General features: G+C 37.6%; 3 protein-coding genes across 4 annotated transcripts in view; 1 reads left to right on the forward strand and 2 right to left on the reverse strand.

The window, feature by feature from the left end:
• Positions 1-1,183, reverse strand: part of LOC136255024 (uncharacterized) — a 39,867-nt gene extending 38,684 nt beyond the window's left edge. The window contains exons 1-2 of the mRNA XM_066047744.1: positions 1,093-1,183; positions 734-803 (exon numbers count right to left, since the gene is read on the reverse strand). Of these exons, the coding sequence (XP_065903816.1) occupies positions 734-803; positions 1,093-1,138 (116 nt within the window). The 5' untranslated portion in view covers positions 1,139-1,183. The remainder of the gene's footprint in view (positions 1-733; positions 804-1,092) is intronic.
• Positions 1,184-1,347: 164 nt separating this feature from the next.
• LOC136255845 (hydroxysteroid dehydrogenase-like protein 2) lies at positions 1,348-9,630 on the reverse strand. The gene is made up of 8 exons (XM_066048731.1): positions 9,527-9,630; positions 7,114-7,277; positions 5,507-5,675; positions 5,252-5,296; positions 4,909-5,012; positions 4,592-4,693; positions 2,295-2,492; positions 1,348-1,869 (listed from the first exon to the last, which is right to left on the reverse strand). Exons 1-8 carry the CDS (start codon positions 9,535-9,537, stop codon positions 1,445-1,447), a joined length of 1,218 nt encoding a protein of 405 aa, XP_065904803.1. The 5' UTR covers positions 9,538-9,630; the 3' UTR covers positions 1,348-1,444.
• Positions 9,620-18,462, forward strand: LOC136255846 (RNA 3'-terminal phosphate cyclase-like protein). 2 transcript variants are annotated; one of them, XM_066048733.1, is made up of 9 exons: positions 9,620-9,796; positions 10,770-10,841; positions 10,934-11,109; positions 11,163-11,234; positions 11,402-11,526; positions 12,525-12,650; positions 12,699-12,852; positions 13,421-13,524; positions 18,181-18,462. In XM_066048733.1, exons 1-9 carry the CDS (start codon positions 9,679-9,681, stop codon positions 18,287-18,289), a joined length of 1,056 nt encoding a protein of 351 aa, XP_065904805.1. In that variant the 5' UTR covers positions 9,620-9,678; the 3' UTR covers positions 18,290-18,462. The 2 variants fall into 2 exon arrangements, with proteins under 2 accessions (XP_065904805.1, XP_065904804.1); XM_066048732.1 differs by lacking the exon at positions 18,181-18,462 and adding an exon at positions 15,700-15,903 and having other exon boundaries at positions 9,621-9,796.
• Positions 18,463-21,756: the final 3,294 nt, after the last annotated feature.

Consider the following 21,756-nt stretch of genomic DNA (forward strand, 5'->3'; position numbering starts at 1 on the left):
AACATATAACAGCATTTCCTCAGGAAAATTTTCATATTTCAGAAGCCCTGAGGTAGTATTCTAGATGATTTCACTATGTGTTTTGCAAGTAGCTACTTTACAAAGAAATATAAGTGACCATTCTATTAGAGTGAGTGACCGTTCTACTAGAGTGGTTGACTACCCTATTAGAGTAGCACAATCTTATCATACAAGCATTGTCCACTACAAACATAAATAGTATACCGTATAGCCGTAAAGTTGGTGAGTGAGTGGTGTTTTGCCAAACTGAAATCCGCCAAACCATTTGCCTTAGTGACTAACAAATTTGCCAAACTTTTTTTCACCAAAATCCCATCGTGGCAAATTCACTAAACTTTCCTCCCTCCAAACTTTTCGGCTATAATGGTAGTAAAAAGGATTCACAACGGTGACATCACTACAGAGAATTCTTATTGATGATTAGACCAGTTTTACTATACAATCACTTCATGGTATGTGTGTGGTCATTTATCATTAGCATAATAAAACCTCCTCCTGAAAAAAAATCAGGCAGCATCAGCTAGTGCAGCAAGTAATAAAGCTTATGATATCTTGTAAGAGTCATGGGGCTAGCTACACAATTTAACAACTTCATTTGTATCTGCTGGTACAAACAACCAATTCCCATATTTTACAATAGCTACATGCATACAGTCAGAATGGGAGACTAGGTTGCAAATTTCAATACAAGTAAAAACAAAAAAACTCTTACCAGTTTCTAGAGAGTAACGTGCTGGTTTCAAAATCATCGCTGAATTCCAGCTGCGCCTGGCTGGTGGTGGCTGTGTAGGGCGAAAATGAATATTTGTAATGAAGCGTTAGAAGTGCATCGCCCAACCCATCTCATAAGTGTCTCAGACATACAATCATTCAAGACCCACTGACAAAGTCCACTATAAGCGATCATCTTGGGAGTCTGCTCGCCTAGCTCCCGGGACTTAACACTGTGGGAGTGGCTACAAACCGGCCGAGACAATATCGTCAAATTACAATACTCGCCAAATAAACTATTCCAGTTACCGTCCGCACCACTTTGAAGCTGAAGAGAGCTACAACAATTAACCAACGTACCCATAAAACCAGCTAGAACTAGAGTGAATATCAGACCTTCAGCCATGGCTACATACTAGGAATCTTCACTTCTGCACAACATCAATCGAACCTGCAAACGGATGTGGTACGTAGGGGTGGTTATAGATATACTAACCTAGTCTCGCGTGGCCAGACCGCTTTTTTCCGTGTATTGGGCGCATACACGGAAAAAAGCGGTCTGGCCACGCGAGACTAATACTAACCTGGGATTAGTATACGTATGGTTTAGCTAACTAGCATACCACAAGGTAGTACTGAACTAGATATATACATGTACACTCATAAGATTTCACTATAAGTCTACAACACTAGAATCCTAGCTAGCTGTGTGTCAAAGTTTTGATTTCTTCACTTGAAGCTGTGACATCAGTTTCTCAAGTTTCATAGCCTTTCCAAGATCACCCTTGATCTTCAGTTTGCCTGTCATGTAAGCAGCAGCTGCCTTCTGCTTCCCAGTAAACAACTCAACCATGATATCCTCCTTCATAGTCATCTTCACGTCATAACTAGCATCATCACTAACTTGCTGCATGGAACCATCTCCATTCTTGAGGTCCAGCAACCACAGGTCTCCATCAACTTCGAACAAGAAGGTGCACTGTGTGGACTTCACTATGTCAGGGGTGATGTAGTGTGCGAGGCCCTCAAAAATAGCTTTTGGCGAGTGTGCCTTATCTTTTGATGATTCTTTAAACTGCTTATGTATGTCCATAAGTTCTGCCTCATCCAAAAAGTAGTCAGGCAACAATTTGGAGCCTGTAAGAACACAAAGGAGAGCAAAATAAATTACATGTGATCTGTAAGGTGTGTGTGAAAAAGTTCAACATTACTCGACAAACACTATACTACTTAATTAACAGTGTTACTATAAATATCTACACTGTGAAACCTGTCTAGTCAGGTTGTAGTGCGGTTGGAAAAAAAAGAAGAAAAAAAAGAGCTTGTATCTGTGTACAAAGTTACCAAATGTATAGTGAAGCATATGTCTGAAAGCTTTCACAAATAGCTGCATAATTTCATTGTCTAAATGCATTAAATGTCTACATTAAATACAAGGAGCAATCATGTTGTGTATGGATCAGGGAATTGGGCCATTGTTGAGCACACTAAGGGAACAGTTTGGGGGGTCAAGGTTCCATAAAAGCAAGATTTAGTAAAGGATGTCTCATAACAGTGTTAACCTGGTGAGTTAGCATACTGGTCCAGGTCAGTTATTCCTGCCTTCTTCACCACGTCATCGTCGATCAGGAATTGACCAGTCATCTGGTCACAAGTGTGCTGGAGAATGGCATAGGCTGCGTCGGCCATTATATCAGGAGAGCGAGACATCTTCATCCCTTCATCTCCGGCTAACATCTCCATAGCAGCTGTTGCTATAGCTGTGTACACCATAGAGGATCACAACAGTACATTATACAACAGTCACTACCCTATTGGAAAACATGGATTAAGGAAGAGCTAGAAAACTGGCAAGCGAAATAGATATGTCTTACTTCCCTTAAAAGAGATCATCTACACATTTGCAATTGTAAAAGTACACAACACATGCACAAAAAAATCTCAGCAATAGTAATATACTGTACACCCACATGGTGTGTATATTTCATGATCATGTACTTTGTCAGGATTTTGCATTTTAAATTTCACGGATCACTGCTGATCGATTTGAAGATTTTACGCTACGAAGGATCTGGATTGATTTTTAGTTCAAGTATCACACAGATTGATAAAGCATATCTGACCCAAGTAGCCTAGTAGTGGAAATCTCTGTGCAAGGCATAGTTTAGGCCAGCTTATTTCGTGATCCACGCCCACTTTAAATATCGGGATTATGTGATACTGTTTGTAGCATATGTGGAATCCACATATGCAATATCACACACCAGGAGCCACAGTAATTTATCGGTAAGGTGGGTTGAAACTTGTAGGATACACATAAATATTTACGTGATAAAATTTCATGGCAGCTTTGCTAACCGCGAAAACCGTGAAAATTGCGTACTATCCGGGTATACAGTACTGCATTGCCACCCAGAAAATTACTAGATACCAGAGCACTACTACTCCCTAGAAAATGTTACAGGTAAATCCCCCTGGAGCAGGACTCTCACTCATATCAAAGCTGTACCAAATCTCAAGAAAGGCTGAAGTTGGCGTTTATCATACAGTACAGTAGTGCTGTATATTAGGTTTGGTGTTTTCTCACAAAAAACTACGTATTGACCAGAAACCAGCCTCACAATACTTCATGGCATCTTGGCAGGTAGCTCAAAAGTGTTTCACAGCGGCCAAAAAAATTTCTGATACGTTGCAATAAAATATTTAAATTTCTTTTATTCAACAGAATTTTCTACTAATTGCCCGCCTGCTGTCTTCAAACAAGCGTAACTCAAGGCTATGGGCTTGGTTTTTTCTAGTCGCTTCAGCCTGACAGGTGCCTTTGGCATACTTACCACAGTACATACAATGCATGCATCATGCAATTGTGTCCCATTTTTCGCTAATGGTGCCAAACTGTCAATTTGTGGTAGCTTCCCTCTGTTGATTATTACGTACGTTCATAACACAAATTGTCAATATTTTCCGTAGTCACTGGATTGATAGCAGAGAGGCTTCTCGTACTGTTTTTCATTTGTAATGTTGTGTAATGGGCTGAAAACAAAACCACTATGCTTCTGGTAATTGATACAGTAGTTGGGAAATGCATATACGTAGATGTAAAGTAATTGTACAGAAGTACAAGAGTTGTACTTGTTATTAGACCATATCCACTATGTGAGACAGTGACTGATGGTGTCTACCACATATTTACCCATTAATACAGTTAGTACATTACATAGACTGGAACTTCATACACATATTTTCATCACTGACATAATTGACGAAAATTTTTGACAGAATACCTAACGTTAATATTCGTATATGCAAATTATTCGTATAGTTAAAAATAATTAGTCGTCTTAATTTTTGTTGATACAACCAGCACTGAAAAATTTTTGACGGCAAAATTTTTCTGATTTATGATATTACACATTGTGTGCACAGCCTTAAGCTGTCACGTGTGCAACTACCACTTTATCACGTGTGCAACTACCACTTTATCATTTGACATGATCAGGTTGTTGGACAATATGTAAATCTAGTATTCAAGAGTCAATAACCGATCAGTAAGCTTCATTCATTAATTTGAGGTGGCTTTGTTATTGCTTCGTTACTTCATAGGCGTAACTCATTGGATTAGTAACAAGATTAGTAACTCCACTACTTGTAATAATAATATTTGAGTCGTTACAGCAACTTCATTACTTAGGTAACACGTTACTTTTGAAAGCAATGTAACTTGAGTTATATTACTATTTTTATAGCATATTTCGTTTAGTTACCACAAAAGGTAATAGTATTACCTCACGTTACATAAGAAATGCATTACCCCCAATACTGCACAAGTATATAAAATACACACAATCAACACACATACCTGTACGAGGCCACAGAGCATTGACAGCTATACCATCAGGCTTCAGCTCTTCTGACATTCCAAGAACACACATGGACATTCCATACTTAGCCATAGTATAAGCTACAGGAGGAAACAACTAGTAAATACAGTGGGTAGCTCTTTTGGTTTAAGATGAAAACCGTTCATCAACACCTTTTAGAACTGATGAACCAAATGCTAACATCCTAGGGCTCTTCTATTGACTATGTCTTAATATGGTATATGTACAAACTGACATCCTAAACTACATGCACAGGACTACCTATGGACTAGCTGCAGGGCAGCAACATGCTAACCACAATGATCCCTGAACCATCTTGGCTTCATGTTCAGTGGTGGACTGATGTTGAGAATGTGAGGGTTCCTGCCCTTTTTGAGGTAGGGAATACACAGCTTGCTCCTGTTAGAAAACAATAATGACGGATGAAGCATGTATCCACTGATTCCACTCTATTGAAAATGTGTACCACATATAGTAAAGTTGTGCCAAGCCAATACAAAACTCAGCAGCATAAAAAGCTAAACTCTTACACATAGTATGCACATATCTGAACACATTGCATGATACTAAATATGATAGGAGTAATATACTTATTTGCTTTGTTACACGATACCATCAAAGCACACCATTCAACTTACGTTAGAAACGTTCCCCTTGCATTAATCCCCATCATCAAGTCATACCTGCAATATGCCAATACTATTAATGCAACAAATCAGCCACTGTATTTAGCAATAAATGACATCAAGTTGTAACACACAAACGCGCGCGCACACACACACACACACACACACACACACACACACACACACACACACACACACACACACACACACACACACACACACACACACACACACACACACACACACACCGCCCTTTCTTGCATTTACCTTTTCATTTCTGTGCTGACAGTACCAGTAATACTGATGGCACTAGCATTGTTGACTAGTACATCAATACCACCAAACTTCTCTACTGCTTGCTCAATAGCTCTGGACACCTGATCCTCAAACCTGATATCGACCACACAAGGCAGACATTTGCCACCGGCATCTTCGACTACACATGTACACAAATAACATGTACACCACTAACTGTTTGATATAAATTTACTAATGGTTGTATCCTTACTGTACTGTAAAATGTACTACATAAGAGGTGTTAAAGTTTTAGAGATTATCAAATGATAAGTGTATGCATATGATTCAAGGCCTTCTCACACTACAGTCGAATGTGCATCAAAGCTGGATCAGACCATTTCACACCTGAGCCGGATTGATCGCAATGGCAATCAATCCTGCTTCATGTCAGTCCACCTTGAGAGGTAAATTTAAATCACACTAGCTCAATATGTAAGGGGGCGCCATACAGTCTTGAGATATTTTGCACAAAGCATGGCCATTGTGCCAAGACTTAAACTGATGGCATAACTAGTGTAACACTGTATAGGCTAAATATTTTGAGGGGGAAAATTTTTCGCTGATTTTGCGGTTTTGGGGGTTACCGGCAAAAATTTTATGTTTGAAATAATTAGGCCTCGATATAGTCAAATACATTTTGGGAGTGTCTGCAAATCCACAAAAAAATTATTTTTAGCAACATTGTTCAACCTTGAAAAATTTGCCCCTTGAAATATTTAGGCTATACGGTACCAACAGTAAATTCTCCATTATTTACTCTTAACGGTACTCGACTCGTAGAAGCGATACAGTGACCATGAGTGAGAGTCGAAGGAATAGTGGACCATTCTGAAATCATCATGCACGGTACAGGTTTCCTCATATAACAACTAACCAGCTTCTTGGCCCCAACGTTTTGTAAGTATACCAACAACATTCCTCGCTGCAAATACTTTTCTGACTCCAAGGAATATGAAGAACGCAGATTCAATCCACTCTCACAGCTGGATCCGCATTCAATGTGCATTAAGTGTGAAAAGGCCTTCAGTAAACAATATTTGTGAATTGAACAACTGAATATGGTAAATCAAAATATGTACACTATACAGTGAAACCTGTTTTAGCAGTCATGTGTTTAGAAAAGCCACTTCTTCAAAAGGCAAAGTAAGAAGAATATTCCACCTACTGTATAGTGCAAAAGTTTAATGGAGTTAACAATTTTTGCATTGCAATTTGTCGAAATTTTCCCTCTCAAAAATTTTGCTCTCTTATACAATATTGAAGCATTTAGTCAAAATGCTTGGTCATCCAATTTGTCAAAACCTCACCTCATCAAATATTTGTGTTATATGGTATCTAATCCAACCACCAACATGCCTAACTAGAAAATTATTGAAGGACAAATTCTATACACATTTTTAGTCTTCTTGCAGATCAGTAGCAGAACAAAAATCACAACAATACATTTTATATTTGGCAGAAAGCAATATATAAAGTGGGGTCCTTCAGACAACCTAAAAACACTGTGTTTTAATGAAAATATTATACAGTCAAAATTACATGGTAAACAAGTAGTGATTAACGTAATAAGCATATACCTTCCTTAGCAGCAGTGTAGATGGTACCAGGTAGTTTAGGGTGAGGGTCTGCAGTCTTAGCTGCAATCACAACATTGGCTCCATCCCTTGCAGCCTTGATAGCAATGGCTTTGCCAATCCCTCTACTAGCTCCCGTGATGAACAAGGTACGGCCGGCTAATGCTCTAAATAAAACAGCAGGCTAATAGTTCTGTGTACACACATTCGTAGTAAAAAACTACATTGAAATAAAATGATCTATAGTGTACATTTAAAAGTTCATGTGGACTTAAGTTAGTCGAGTTGAGCAGTTTCAAAACCATTTAACTTACCACATTAGTCGCCATATTTTTGTACCAGGCTGGAGATGGAACAGGCACTGATCCAGGATTATTTAGAGGGGAGTGGCTAGGAGCTTTGGCAATTCATAGTTTTGACATTCCACTAAATATTGATAATATTTGTGAAGCTTTCAAAAGAAAACATCCAAGGAAAATGTGTGGTCCTTCTATTCTGTATGATTAGATTTGATTATCTTGGTTTTGTAAAAGACTAGATACATGTGCATGCAAGAATGAAAAATTACATAATGTATATGGCTATATATGTACAAGCAAACAGTACAGAAAAGAAAAGATACAAAAATAGGATTAAAACAAAATAATAGGATAATGGATACTAATCATTAGCCACCCTCAGGGGGGTGACTATCCACCCTATCCATCCCCCTGGATCAGCCCGTGGAATGAGTTAAACTCCTTGCATCTTATCCAGACTCTTAGTGAATACATGGGTAATAGATATCAGTGATAGATACAAAGGTATCCAGCATTGAGAGATCTATACTACATCCCAGCAGAGTGAAAATAGAAATGTAGAGATTAATTAGGCCAAATACAGGCTATTCACCACACAAAACTGGCTAAAGTGAAAGGAAACTCCAACAACAAACCCATAACCTTCAACATATTCCGAGGGGTCTGATACCAACTCACAAATCATTTGGAATCCCAAAATGGAATCTGGAATCTTGGTTAAGAATCTGGAATTTCTGATAAAATGGGATCTCGACAAATGTTATTTAAATCCAATTATTCTTGTAAAGTTATACTGCAGATTATCTCGTGTGCTGTGTTGCAATCAGTTTAGTATTGTGAGCACTGTGCAAGTGTCTCGACACGTTTATACACAATCCATTTCTGGCCTCGTCAGTGATCTAATTAGCCTGGAAGCCAACCGAGTACATAAAAAGTATTAATATAATTAGCTTTGCAAAATTTGAATTTGGAATCTTGGCTTGGAATCCAGAATCTATGCAAAAAAATTGATGAGATTCGGGATCGTTTTGGGTGGTGTTGGACCTACCCCCAATACATTCTTAAAACCTTCTGTAATGATTGTTTCTGAAATGTTTAAGGATAATTTTATATGCCCAGTCTCTTCTAGCAGGAAAATATATATATTGTATATACAGTAAATTTAGTATATGGCTTCTCGTAAATTACTGGAACCCCTTATTCACTAAGTGCTTAGCAAAAAAATTTTCAACTCAAGATGATAGCCGATTTGTTACAATGGTTTGATAAGAGTATAACTGTTCCACCCTCTTGTAAAAGGACACTGCATGATCAACATAAGGCCACATAAACCTTAATTATTAGTTTCTCATCCTCCTGCACTAAAAATACCAGTGCGGAAGGGCAGATTTTTATTTTATTTTTTACTATCTATACAGCTGAATTAGCTAGCTAAAACAACTCACAATGCAGTTTTCTTAGACTGCTCTAGCAAGGTACCAACTTTAAAAGGTGCTGGATGGCTGCACTAAGCCACCAGTGATGCAAAATTCCTTGATGAGGTAAGAAAAATGGTGATGCGGGCAGGGATGAGAAACTAATAATTAAGCTTATGTGGCCTAATAATGCATGAAATGAAGTCCACAAATACAAAACAGCAGAAAACTATAAGCCCACAGGTAAAACGCAGGCTGTATCACTGTACAAATCAAAGGTATGGATTTACACCACTCCAAACAAATTCTCGTCCATTCAGACGGATTTATAGGCAGGCAGGTGAGTCCAATTCCTTTATAAGATTGGCAACTGCCTGAACAAATCCACAACAAACTGCATTTAAAGTTGTATCTTCTTCGTCTCTTATACTGCAGGAATTGCACAAAGGAGAATTTATGAGTACAGACACGTGAGCTGACACCTTTAGCAGATCACTTTTATAAGGCTGTACAGCATGCAAGAAAAAAACCGGAAGAATACGGAATAGTAGCTCGCATGTGCTGCTGCCGTTTGACCAGTACGCTGTTCCCAAACTTCGAAAACAGATGCGGGCAGTGGACGGGAAATAGAAAATTTATTTGGAATGGCCTTACCGTATGCTGATCCATGTGCGACTATAACACACAATTCAACAAACTCACCCAGTGTTCATTTTGTTTCGGCTATTTCACCTTCTGCTGAACGTGTTCATCTGGTACTACTCACGTGACTATTGTGTGCGGTCTTTCTCCAGACAGAATAAATTCTGTAAGCGCTTGAAATGCAATAAATTAGGAGGCGCGAATTGTAAAGCATGTTGACTTTTGAAGGATGCAACTTCTTTCGACAAAGACTAGTACTGTCAACGTTGTCAGGAAAGGCAATTAAGATAATACACATAAGAGACAAGGATGAACAGCCCGGATTAACAGGTATACTGTGCTTTGAAATGGGTACACGTGTTCACTGTTTAGCGCATGAAAAATCACTAAAACCTGCACGAAAAGCTGAATGTGTGAGGCAAGTGCCTATGCTTTGTCGTTATTATCTACTTAACCAGTTACGCACTGGGGGTGAGCGCCTGTAAGCGTGTCTACCACCAGTCTAGGAGACTATCTGGTTATGACCTTTCAGTCATTCTGATTTTTCATGTAGTCTCGGCTGCAAACATGCATGAGTTGTAGTTAGTAGAAAACTAAATCTTATATATGTTTGTCAAGACGCAAATTTTATGTAGCACCAGGAGCTTATGAGCCGCCTTCGCTCCTGGTAGTACATGGCCAATTGCTATATAGTATACGAAGGGGTGACACACAGGCAGTCACTGTCAGTAGATCTACGACCATGGTCAAACTCTTACAAGTCACAGGTCAAGGCCACCAAATTTGTGCCAAGCCAATGGTCAAGGGCAAAAATTTCCAACCCACAATCAAAAAGTGCTGAAATATTGTCGCTAAGTCACAGGTAAAAGATTGAAAAAGGCTCTTAGTCATATGCTGGTCACAGCAAAATTTCGGCGGGTCAAGACTTTGACCTCAGTCGTAGATCTCCTTACAGTGCATACCAACATGGCTCCTCCTGAGTATATAGCCTCAGCAGTACTCTTATCTGTGTGAAACAGAAACTAGACATTTTATATATGGAGGCTTCAAATTAGACCGCATTTCTTTATCTGGCACATGCACCTACCTAACAAATGTCATTTGGACAACTTTCTGTTAGTACATGTGACTAGCTCGACAGTGTCTTAGCCAGTGAGCCCTCTATGTAAATATAGACCTTCAGCATGTAAAGCCTTAATAAATAAAACATTGGTTAACCATTTAATCGGGTATTTTAGCCAGTCCCTTGATTGCTTGTTTTTCTTTAAAAGTAAAATCAAGTTTCTTGTGTGTATGTGTACAGAGTATGAAGCCAACTTCTTAAGACTACTTGACATGCTAACAGATGGGTCTCGTATTGAAGTGAACGAATCAGGTATGTTAATAACTGCATAGTGATACTACTATACACGTCCATGTGTAGTGAGTTACTTCTTGTTAGTTATTTGTCTATACTTGTATTTTTAGGCACAGTTTTGTATTACAAGCCGGGTGTGTTGGTAGGTGGTAACACCATCCATGACTGTAACATGTCTCGCTCAATGGGCTACTACCTCGAGCCCATCATCATGTTGGCTCCATTCATGATGAAGCCAATCTCTATCACACTAAAGGGAATTACCAATGGACCATCTGATCCTTCAGTATGTGTGGTGGTTGGTACTTGATTGAATTACTGTTTCATTGTTGGTAACAGGTAGACTATTACAGGATGTGTGTGTTACCAAGATTAAAGATATTCTTACCTGATGAATCTCTTTCACTGAAGGTAAAGAATTTTGTGGGAATTTTGTCTCTGTATGAATGCAGTTGAACTTAAAGTAGCAATGGAAAAGGTTGCATCATATTGAAACTAGCACATCACATTAGAATAGTAGGAATGCATAGCTCATGCAAAATGTTGGTGACTTCAGGTGATGTACAATTGTTATCCAGATTCTTGAAAGAGGTTTCCATCCTGAAGGTGTTGGAAAGGTCACCTTCACTTGTCCTGTTGTGAAAAAGATGCCCCCAGTTGTCTTAGAAGATTGTGGCAGGATAAAGCGTATCAGAGGAATAGTGTATCCTGACAGCTATCATGCATGCCGTCATGGTGTGTGCGTGTGTGTGTGTGTGCGCATAAGTATGCAGGTTTGATGGAGATGGAACATCATGATCTATCATACAGTACAATAGTACTGTATGGTAAGGATCATAATTTGTGTCCAAAAATGCCTGACCCTAATCTAATTATTTAACTGAGTTTCCTAGTAACTGATTGCTTCAGCCAAACATAACTCAATTGTGGGGCTTGATTTCTTCACTGTTTGATGTTACTTAGGCCCACTTTGTGCCCTTTGCCAACCTCTGAAACTGTGATGCATGCATCAGGGTCCCTCCATTTCTTCCTCCACTACCACACAGGTATTGATTGTGGTTAGCACATGATGGCTTCCTTGTGCTGACTCTTGGAAATTGTCTGCCGTTTCTGTTGTGACTGGATTGATTGTAGTGGCATTTCTCAAACTGTTCTTCATTTGTAGTGTTGTATAATGGGCAGAACAAAGCTGGAAATGGAAGTAGAATGACCACTTTGAATGATAATTGGAGAGGGGGAAGGTTGTTTTATGGTATGTTATGTCTGGCTTTTGATGCAGTATGCGTGGCCGGGTCCACCAGTCACAATTTTGTTACAAAACATAGGAATTTTTAGGAATCATAGACAAGGAATCTTCAGTTCGTGTAGGGATCATAGCAAGTGATGTTGCCTACACCTGCTGATATGCTAGTGAAGCCTACTTCAGTCATTGTTATGGACTAAAGTAGAGATTAAGCATCCACTTGCATCTGGATTCTTATTGAAAATCACTAACATCGCAAATGTGGCTCAACCTTGAAAATATATCCCCTCAAATATTTTTGGCCATTGGTACTTTGTTGATAGGTTGAATTGCCTTTGTTGCCAGCTTGAGTCTATTGGTGCCTCTGATATGTAATTGTAGGTTTTGAAATTCTATATCCAACATGAAATTACTCCCATTGTACATTGTTACTCATGTTACTTTAACAAAGACCTCAGATATACTTCAAGAGTTTCCCCATCAATTGCTAATCGGATCATAGAGGCGGCTAGAGGCTTGTTAAACAAAGTGGTTCCTGATGTGTACATTTATACTGACTTAGCAAAGAAGAAGGAATCAAAAAGGTATACAATATTTTATACATTTTCATATGGATACACCTACTATTCTAGTTCTCCTGGATATGGTGTGACGTTAGTTGCTGAAAGCACCACCGGCACATTTCTTGGTGCAGAAGTGATGTTTTGCAAAGATGGTAAAGACGTTGTTCTACCTGAAGACTTAGGACAGCAAGCAGCCACCCTATTGTTTCAAGAAATATTGAGTGTATGTGTTGGTGTGGATTGTTAATGCATTCCAGGATGTTGTAATGAATACCGTTATTGTAGTGGGTGAGACACTTGGAATGAGTAAACAGGAATTGAAAAGCCACAAATTAACGCTCCTCCTATTGACCTATTGAGAAATGAAATATATTTTTATCTCACTTTTCTTTTCCCATTAAAGGTTACTTTAGTACCCGTACAACCGGAATTTTGTATGTAAGCCTGTGTATTTATTGAGGACTTTACAGCATGAATGAGCTACAGTGAGCATGCTAATTGTAATCCAAAACATCAAATCATATCCTAAAAATATGTGGAGAGTTTACACTTGGAGCGTGATGTATACATGTTGTTTCTCAAGGACCTATTTTCTCACGTTTCAGGAATACCGTAGCTTACGTGAAATGTGTGTAGTAAATTAATGCAATGGTTTGTTAAAATGCACACAATGTTGGAAAGAGTATTTGTGAACACTATATTTCTTAAACAGTATAGCCACAACAATGTTAATTTGTTGTAATTGTTGCTATGTAGGAAATGTAAGTGTATAATGCAAGTGTTATCCATAGGGAGGTTGCTGTGATTCAGTGATGCAGGTCATTACCATGTTGTTTATGGCCATGGGTGAGAAGAACGTATCAAAAATCAAGATTGGAAATCTTACTGACTACTCGTATGTTGATTGTTTTAGTATCTTAACACTAGTGTAATAAAATTTATTAATTTAAAAATGAACTATAGACCCAAAGGTACATGTATGGTGTTTACAACTACATAATATGTAGGAAAATCTTTACATTAGCATGTTATAGCAATTATTTAACTTCGTTTAGTCGTAATGTAAGGATTTTCCCACACCATACCTCTTGTTTCATTGCATTTTATTGCTTGGAGATTCTATTATACATGCTTTTTTAAATAGTTTTTTTTTGTACTTGTAGCATAGCAATGATATACGGCACACTATGACTGTTCTATTAGAATATGTTGTATTAGGTGATTGCTTTATTAGAGTATCTCGATCTTGTGAAGGAGCCTCTGGTAGAAGTATCCTAATCAATAAGTGGTTTGTTTGATTAGCATAAGTGCTTCAAATAGTTTTATGCATCTACACTGTATGTATGTTGTCAATATAGAAAATTAATGCCTTAATATGGTTTCTAAAAGAAAATGACGGCTAGTAACACTGGAGATGAAAGGGAAAGACAAGGCGTAAGGGTACACAGTCATCGGAACCCAAAAAGGCACATTTCACTTTCGAGTTTGTTATGGTGTACATAATGGTGGCTGTATGATGTGTTGTTTAGCCTCTAGCTTTTCACTGTGATCAAGCAGGCTGGCAGGCAGACCAAAAATTAGTTTTTGCTTCTGCAAGGATTTTCGCTAATGATTTGATATAAGACTCCTGCTTTTCATAAAATTAATTTGATTTTTGATAGCGACTTTTTTTTTGGAAGAGGGGTGGCATTTTGTTTTGTGGGGAACCCCCACTAAGCAGTATTTTATTTTCATACGCATCATACAATACAATAGTACCTAGGTATAACCAAGCCCAAAAGTGCATTCGGTATGACCTGAAATAGGTTGCTACAAATTTTAAAAAAATTCAGTGGAATTTTCTACTACATGACTGACTGAAGCAGATAAGCCTAACTCAATAATGGCTAAGGCTACGTACGGGCTTGATTTTTTCATTGTTCAACGTTGCTTCAGCCCGACAGGTGCCTTTTTTCATACCGCAATACATACAATGCATGCTTTATGGACTTACCTGTGTCCTCACTTGTGTCCCATTTACGTACCTTTGTTGACAGCGCAAGGTGTTGAGATTCGGGGTAGCGCCATGCAATGGCTTCCCTACATTTGTAATGGGCAAGTTTTTCATTGTGACTGGATTGATTGCAGAGGTCCTTCTTGTAGTGTTCTTTGTTTGTAACACTGGGTAACAGACTGAACACAGCTGAAAATAAAGCGTAATAGCCACTTTGCTGTTTCAGTATTTGATAGTTGGGGTGTGCATTCAGATGAAAACAATAGGCATGGTGCTATTCATTAAGTATACACGGGTTCATCAGTCATAATGTTGCAAAAACAACTTTAACCCTTAAACCTGCACAAAACTTTTGGGGAATGCGTGTTTACACATACAAGTGTACAAGGCAACATTAGTGGGGTAGTGTAGCTCCTTTAGCCTATAAAACACATTTATCGAAAGTCTATGTGCTGGGCTACTTGGATAATTTTAAATGAACGCTGTAACTACAGATCGTGGGTTTAATTACATGAGTTATATATAGCCTGATGCAAAATTTGATGGCGAAGCGTTTGATAGGAGCAACTGTCGTCGAGTTATGGATCATTTTATAAAGGTATGTAAAGAGTTTGTGTGTTTCTTTAACTTGCACTGCAAGTTTCAGTCTTACCGTTTAGCGTTAGGATAAAACCCTAGGTACCATTTTCATCCTTACGGCATCACAAGTAGAATGGCATAAATTATGTACCCATCGGATACCATGCTTTGAAAGTTACAGCCCTCCGTTTAAGACTTGCGTATTGTCTGTGCTTATGTCCGGTTTTCTGGCCTACACAGGTTTAAGGGTTAAGGAATTTTAGGGATTATAGAAATAAAAGTAGTGAAACAAGGGAAGTCGCCTACACCTGAAGAGTGGACATTTAATCTTTAATTTAAGTGGTGGGTATAGTCTGAATTAGGGAGTAAATGTCCACTAGTATATCTTCAGGTGTAGGTGACCTCCTTTGTTTCACTACTTTTTATTTCTATGATCCCTAATCGAACTTATAAATCCTAATTTTTCGTTCTACTTGTTTGTATTATATTTGTTGGCAGGATCCAGTGTCTAAGGCACATGAGAGACTTGTTTCAAGTCACCTACAAGGTGGACTCTAAGCAGGAAGAGATCGAAGAAACACTGACAAGACAAGATGTAACTTTGACTTGTGTTGGGGTTGGATATGCTAATTATACCAAAGGAATATTATAACCACCATTATATCACTTATGTTATTATTTGTTTGTCTAGTGCGTACCGTATATATGGGATTATATTCCAGAACTGAAGGCGGTGCTTAGATAAGACAAGAGTGCATTAATTGATGTTCAATTCAGCTTGCAGATATGCGATGATTGCACATAATAAAAGAAGAGGCTAGCGATAAAATGCTTATTAAGAGTTACACATAATATTCATTGCCTGCTTTACACAATAGCTGGTAAATAACTAGTCTGGTGTTGCCCATCCATTTGCATAAACATGTAAAGGGATGGATGCCGCCAGACTATGATAATGTATACATATGATTTTGCTGTTATCAAGATTTTAAGATCATGATACCCGTTTTGTACTTTTTAACTAAAATCAGTTGATTATCAAAATAATATTTATTATGATAAAATGATTAACGTTTAATGACGTACAGGTTTTTTCATTATCACACAGCAGTAGTAAAAATCATTTAAGTTAACTTTAGTGACCTTCACATGGGAAACGTATGCCCAGTAGTGATGCACGCAGTGATATATAGTGTGAAGCATATACAACAAAATTTAATGTCATTTGCTCAATTAAAAACAACAATCAACGTCCTTCAGAAGCATCAGCAGATTTACACATCAATTGCTAATTGGAGCATAGAAGCTTGTTAAACCTGATGTGTACATTTATACTGACTTGGCTAAGAGGAAGGAATCAAAAAGGTATACAATATTTTATACATTCTCATATGGATACACCTACTATTCTAGCTCTCCTGGATATGGTATGACGTTAGTTGCTGAAGGCACCACCGGTACATTTCTTGGTGCAGAAGTGATGTTTTGCAAAGATGGTAAAGACGTTCTTCTAGCAGAAGACTTTGGACAGCAAGCAACCATCCTATTGTTTTGTATGTGTTGGTGTGGATTGTTAATGCATTCCAGGATGTTGTAATGAATACTGTTATTGTAGTGGGTGAGACACTTGGAATGAGTAAACAGGAATTGAAAAGCCACAAATGAACAATTAATGACCTATTGAGAAATGAAATATTTTTTTATCTCACTTTTCCAAACCATTTCTTTTTTCCACTAAAGATTATAGTGCCCGTACAACCTGAATTTTGTGTGTTAACTTGTGTATTATTAAGGGCATTGCGGCATGGATGAGCTGACCTTTATAATCCATCCTAAAGTGTTGTGATCTAAAACATCAAATCAGATAATGTGTTTACACATGGAGCGTAATGTATACATGTTGTTTCTCAAGGACCTATTTTCTCAGTTTCAGGAATATCACAGCATTCGTGATTGTTTTGTTGTGGTGAACAATGTTGGAAAGTGTATTGATGAAAATTATATTTCTTGAACAATACCACGTATGCTGCAACAATGTTCAATAGTATCATTTGTTGTAATATTTGTTGTAATTGTAATAATTAAGATTGCTGACTACTCGTATGTTGATTGTTTTAGTATCTTAGCACTAGTGTATAAAAAATGAAGTAGGGACCCAAGCGATCTAAAGTAATGAAATGAGAGGTATGGTCTTGCATTGTAGCTATGTGGGAAAATCCTTATAATATTTTACCTGTTGTATTAGGTGACTGCTTTATTAGAGTATCTCGATTTTGCGAGGGAGCCTCTAGTAGAAGTGTCCTACTTAATCAATAAGAGGCATATCCTTGGTTTCTGCAGTGAAACCAGCTAGATCATTTAGTGGTGTGGTCACCATAATCTGTTTTACTGATCATTGTTAGTTTAGCTTAGCAATTAAGGAGTGTGGTCACAGTGCTTTGTTCCCTCTAGTGAAACAGTTGCTATAGTTGCACTTATCTATGCTTTTGTACAGTAGTACAAGTGCTTCAAATAATTTCATGGAATCTATGTATGTTCCTGTAAGGAAACAAAAAATTAATGCCTTGATATGGCTTCCAAAAGAAGGTGATATGACTAGTAGTATTTGAGATAAAAGGGAAAGACAATTCGTGAAGGCATACAGTCATCAGAACTCCAAAAGGCACATTTCATTTGTGAGTTTGTTGTGGCATAAAATGGTTGCTGTACGATGTGTCGTTTAGCCCCTACTGTGATCAGGCAGGTTGGCATGCAGGCAGATCAAAAATTGTAGGCTTTTTAAAAAACACAATATTGATACTTCTGTAAGGGTTTTCTTTAATGATTTGATGTTAGACTCTTCTGCTTTTCGACGATTTTTAAGTGATGGCTTTTGGGGGGGGGGGGGGGAGGCAGAGGAGGGCATCATTTTGTTTTAGGGGAAATCCCTATTAATCAGTACAATTTTTTAATACACATATGTATTGTATTTGTTGGCAGGATCCAGTTTCTAAGGCACATGAGAGACTTGTTTCAAGTCACCTACAAGGTGGACTCTAAAAAGGAAGAGATAGAAGAAACACTGACAAGACAAGGTGTAACACTTTGACTTGTGTAGGAGTTGGATATGCTAATTATAACAGTTGTATCACTTATGTATATTCCAGAACTGTAAAAGGGGAAGCAGTGCTTAGATAAGATGTAGAGCACATTAATTGATTGTTCAATTCAGCTTGCGGATATGCAATGATTACACACAATAAAAGGAGAGAATGTCATTATTTTTATAAATGGAGCAACAAAATGCTATAATTTATATAGTATGCATTAAGTTAGGTTACACATGATGCTCCTTGCACGCTTTACATAATAGCTATATAGTAAATAACTAGTCTGGAGGTGCCTTCCCCTTTTGCATGTATTAAACTTATACGTGTGAGGAGGTGGATGCTGCCAGACTGTGTAATATCTAAGTGTCTATATATATGAATTATCATGGTAAAAAATGACTGCTGTTTTTGAGATCGTGGTAGTAAATCTATCAAACATTCAACCAGTTTTGGAAGCTCCTTGTCCTACCTACCTTTAATTTATGATTAACACTTAATCAGATACAGGTTTTTTCATTATCACACTGCTGTAGTAAAAGTATTTGATTTATCTTTAGTAAAATTAAAGTGATAAATGGTTTTAGAAATCATGTAATTCTTGAAGGTTGTGTTACATGTTAATCTACTGATACATCTGAAGGCTACTGATTGCTCTATTAGAATATTTGAGTGACTAAAACATTGGTTGTACTTGTCGTATATGTTTCACAATAATCACTGCAAACATTTTTTGTGCCTTCCAGAGAGTCTGACTGTGTGTATATGCTATCAGAGTTGAAGAAGTACATGATTGATGCAATGCAGTTGAGGTTTAAGAGTGCTCTATTAGAGTTGATCTGCATGACTATGATTGCAATTATGAATTCTAGGCACCAGCCTATTATGCTGACATAATACTGTACATAATAAATGGCTGCATGAACCATCAAGCATAATGATAGCATGCTGCAAATCTTCGTGGATCTAGGATCAACATACTCTAATATAACACTCAGCAATTGTACAGTTATAGTAAGTAGCTGCTCATCCTGCATTGTTGGAACAAATAAAGCAGCTTGATTTTTAATGTGCTAAATGGTTTCTCACAAGCCATAGTTAGTGTCCTATTCAGAAAGTGCAGTAGTGCAGATTTATGTATTAGCAAAATAATATAGGGATCTCAGTATAAGAGATTGAATATTTGAGCCCTGTATGTAGCATGCATAAAGTTGAAAGCAGAATAGGCTGGTGCCTAATATAACTCCTAAGTTAAGAAAGAAACTTCACATGCTCCGCCACACATGACCTAGGTGTAAAACTACCAACAGGTTTCATTGATCATGAGTAGTATGTCTTAAATTTTGTTTTGGTAGTGATTACTACTAGAATAAAAGCACATTTAATGGCTTTAATTCCCTTGCTCATTTTATGCAGTAAAATATTCTAATTAAGCAGTCACCTTATTTTCTGCATTGTTTTAGTTATTAGGAGTTCAAACATGATGACCATATATGGCCACTTCATACAATACATTGTAGCAATCCATGAAGGAGTGGAGTGTAATGATTTGCCCAGTACATTATAGCACATGTCAAGATACTTGGGTCAAAAAACCTAAATGTTTTATTGACCAATTACCATAGTTGTCTTGTTTCCATGCACACATTTTTCAAATGCAACTTGCAAGTTTTAGTGTCCATAAATGTGTGGCAGTGATAATACAATATACAGCAGGGGCGGATCCAGGGGAGGGGGCTTTGGGGGCTGAAGCCCCCCCCCCCCCCCCCCTTCATATTTAGACTTTACTTGATCAATATAATGAAATTTTGTCTTAGCATAATTATATGATCACTAATAATACAAATACTCATAAACCACCTTATAAACATCTTTCCAAGGTATTCTAAGTGGATTTATGCTAAAGTTTATGCAACAAGGACCCGGATCAGCATTGGAGGTGTACAAGATCGAGATACTCTAATAGAGCAGTCAGCTAATTACTCTAATAGAACATTCACTGGAAACATGTAGTTGGTTCTGTTATGGAATTTCTCCAAATCTGCCTACACCTATACATACAATGAAGTGCATTGGTCTGTTTAAAGCGCTTATATGTATGGCAATACTTAATTCAGGTACACAATTTCCATTGAAAATGCTCTCAGATTCAATCTTGTATTGTTCAAATTTCAAAATTTTCCACTTTCAACATTATTATTCTAACATGCACCTATTCAGTGTTGTGCAATTGTGAGAGGGGTGCATCATGTACTTGGTTGTCTGTACCTACCAAACTTTTCCATTAGCAAAATGCTTCAGAGAGCCATACCTACAATCTAAAGGCAGTATATAAAATATCTACAGGCAGAAAATATTATGAATTTTATGTGGAAATGTCTCCAAATTGCAGTATTTTAGCATCTATTTTTCAAAATTTTCCTGGGGGGGCATGCCCCCAGACCCCCCTAGTTCCAGCATGCTTCGCATGCTGGGAAGTGTGCCTCACACATCTCTACCCAAGAGATTAGTACCTTGAGTTAGCCCCCCCCTTTTATAAATCCTAGATCCGCCCCTGTACAGCATATCATAGGTATAATTATCTGTATGTTTAGAAAAATGAGCCACCATCACATAATATGAGATGTGCTGTTAGGAATATAACCAACCATAACACAATAATACTCTCATGAAAAAGTAGCTTTTCCTGACGACGTTTAGCAGTGGAAGTTGGTACAAAGCTGGATGTGGGTAAAAATACTATTTGAGAGTTGTATTTATGTAATGTATTCATCTCTGTAGAGTTAACTTAGACTAGTTACTAAAAATATGATTGTATTTTGCCAATACCATCTACAATTTTGGTGATAGGGCTTGGGAAATTTTATCACATGATTTTACAACTGAACAGATCTGGCCGTGTAGTTTCTGGATTAGTGATCACCCCAGAAATTTAAATTGGTATCCTTTATGTAAGTCAGTGGTATTATGTACACAAGTGTAGTACACAGTAATAGGCTTGAGTCTATTATGTGGTCAATAATAAGCATTATATAATGCTGGCATAATTATTGGATGAATAGACAGAATCTTTCAGAAGATCATATTATGCCCTACAAGGAAGAATGTGTATAAAGCATTGAACATGTCATACATGAGAGTGCAACTGTTTAGATAAGTGATTTAAGAGTTCTATGTAAACTTACCCCTCCCCTAAATGCAATAATACTAGTACAGTACGGTACTTGATTATCCAGACTCTTGAATATTCGAACAGTGCAAATGACTGTTCTATTAGAGTATTTTGACACTTACTGTATGTTTTATTAGAGTAGTTGAACAGACTCTGTATACAAATGAATGAGATTCACTTATCTCCAGACAATTTATCTACCTGAACACAATTGTAATTGAACTAGCACACAGGTGTTCAGATAATGGAGAACCCACTGAAATTGTGTGTGGTGCTTAAATTGATGAAGTACAGAAT

Source organism: Dysidea avara, chromosome 5 (genome assembly GCF_963678975.1).
Source record: "Dysidea avara chromosome 5, odDysAvar1.4, whole genome shotgun sequence".
In the NCBI taxonomy this organism is placed as follows: domain Eukaryota; kingdom Metazoa; phylum Porifera; class Demospongiae; order Dictyoceratida; family Dysideidae; genus Dysidea; species Dysidea avara.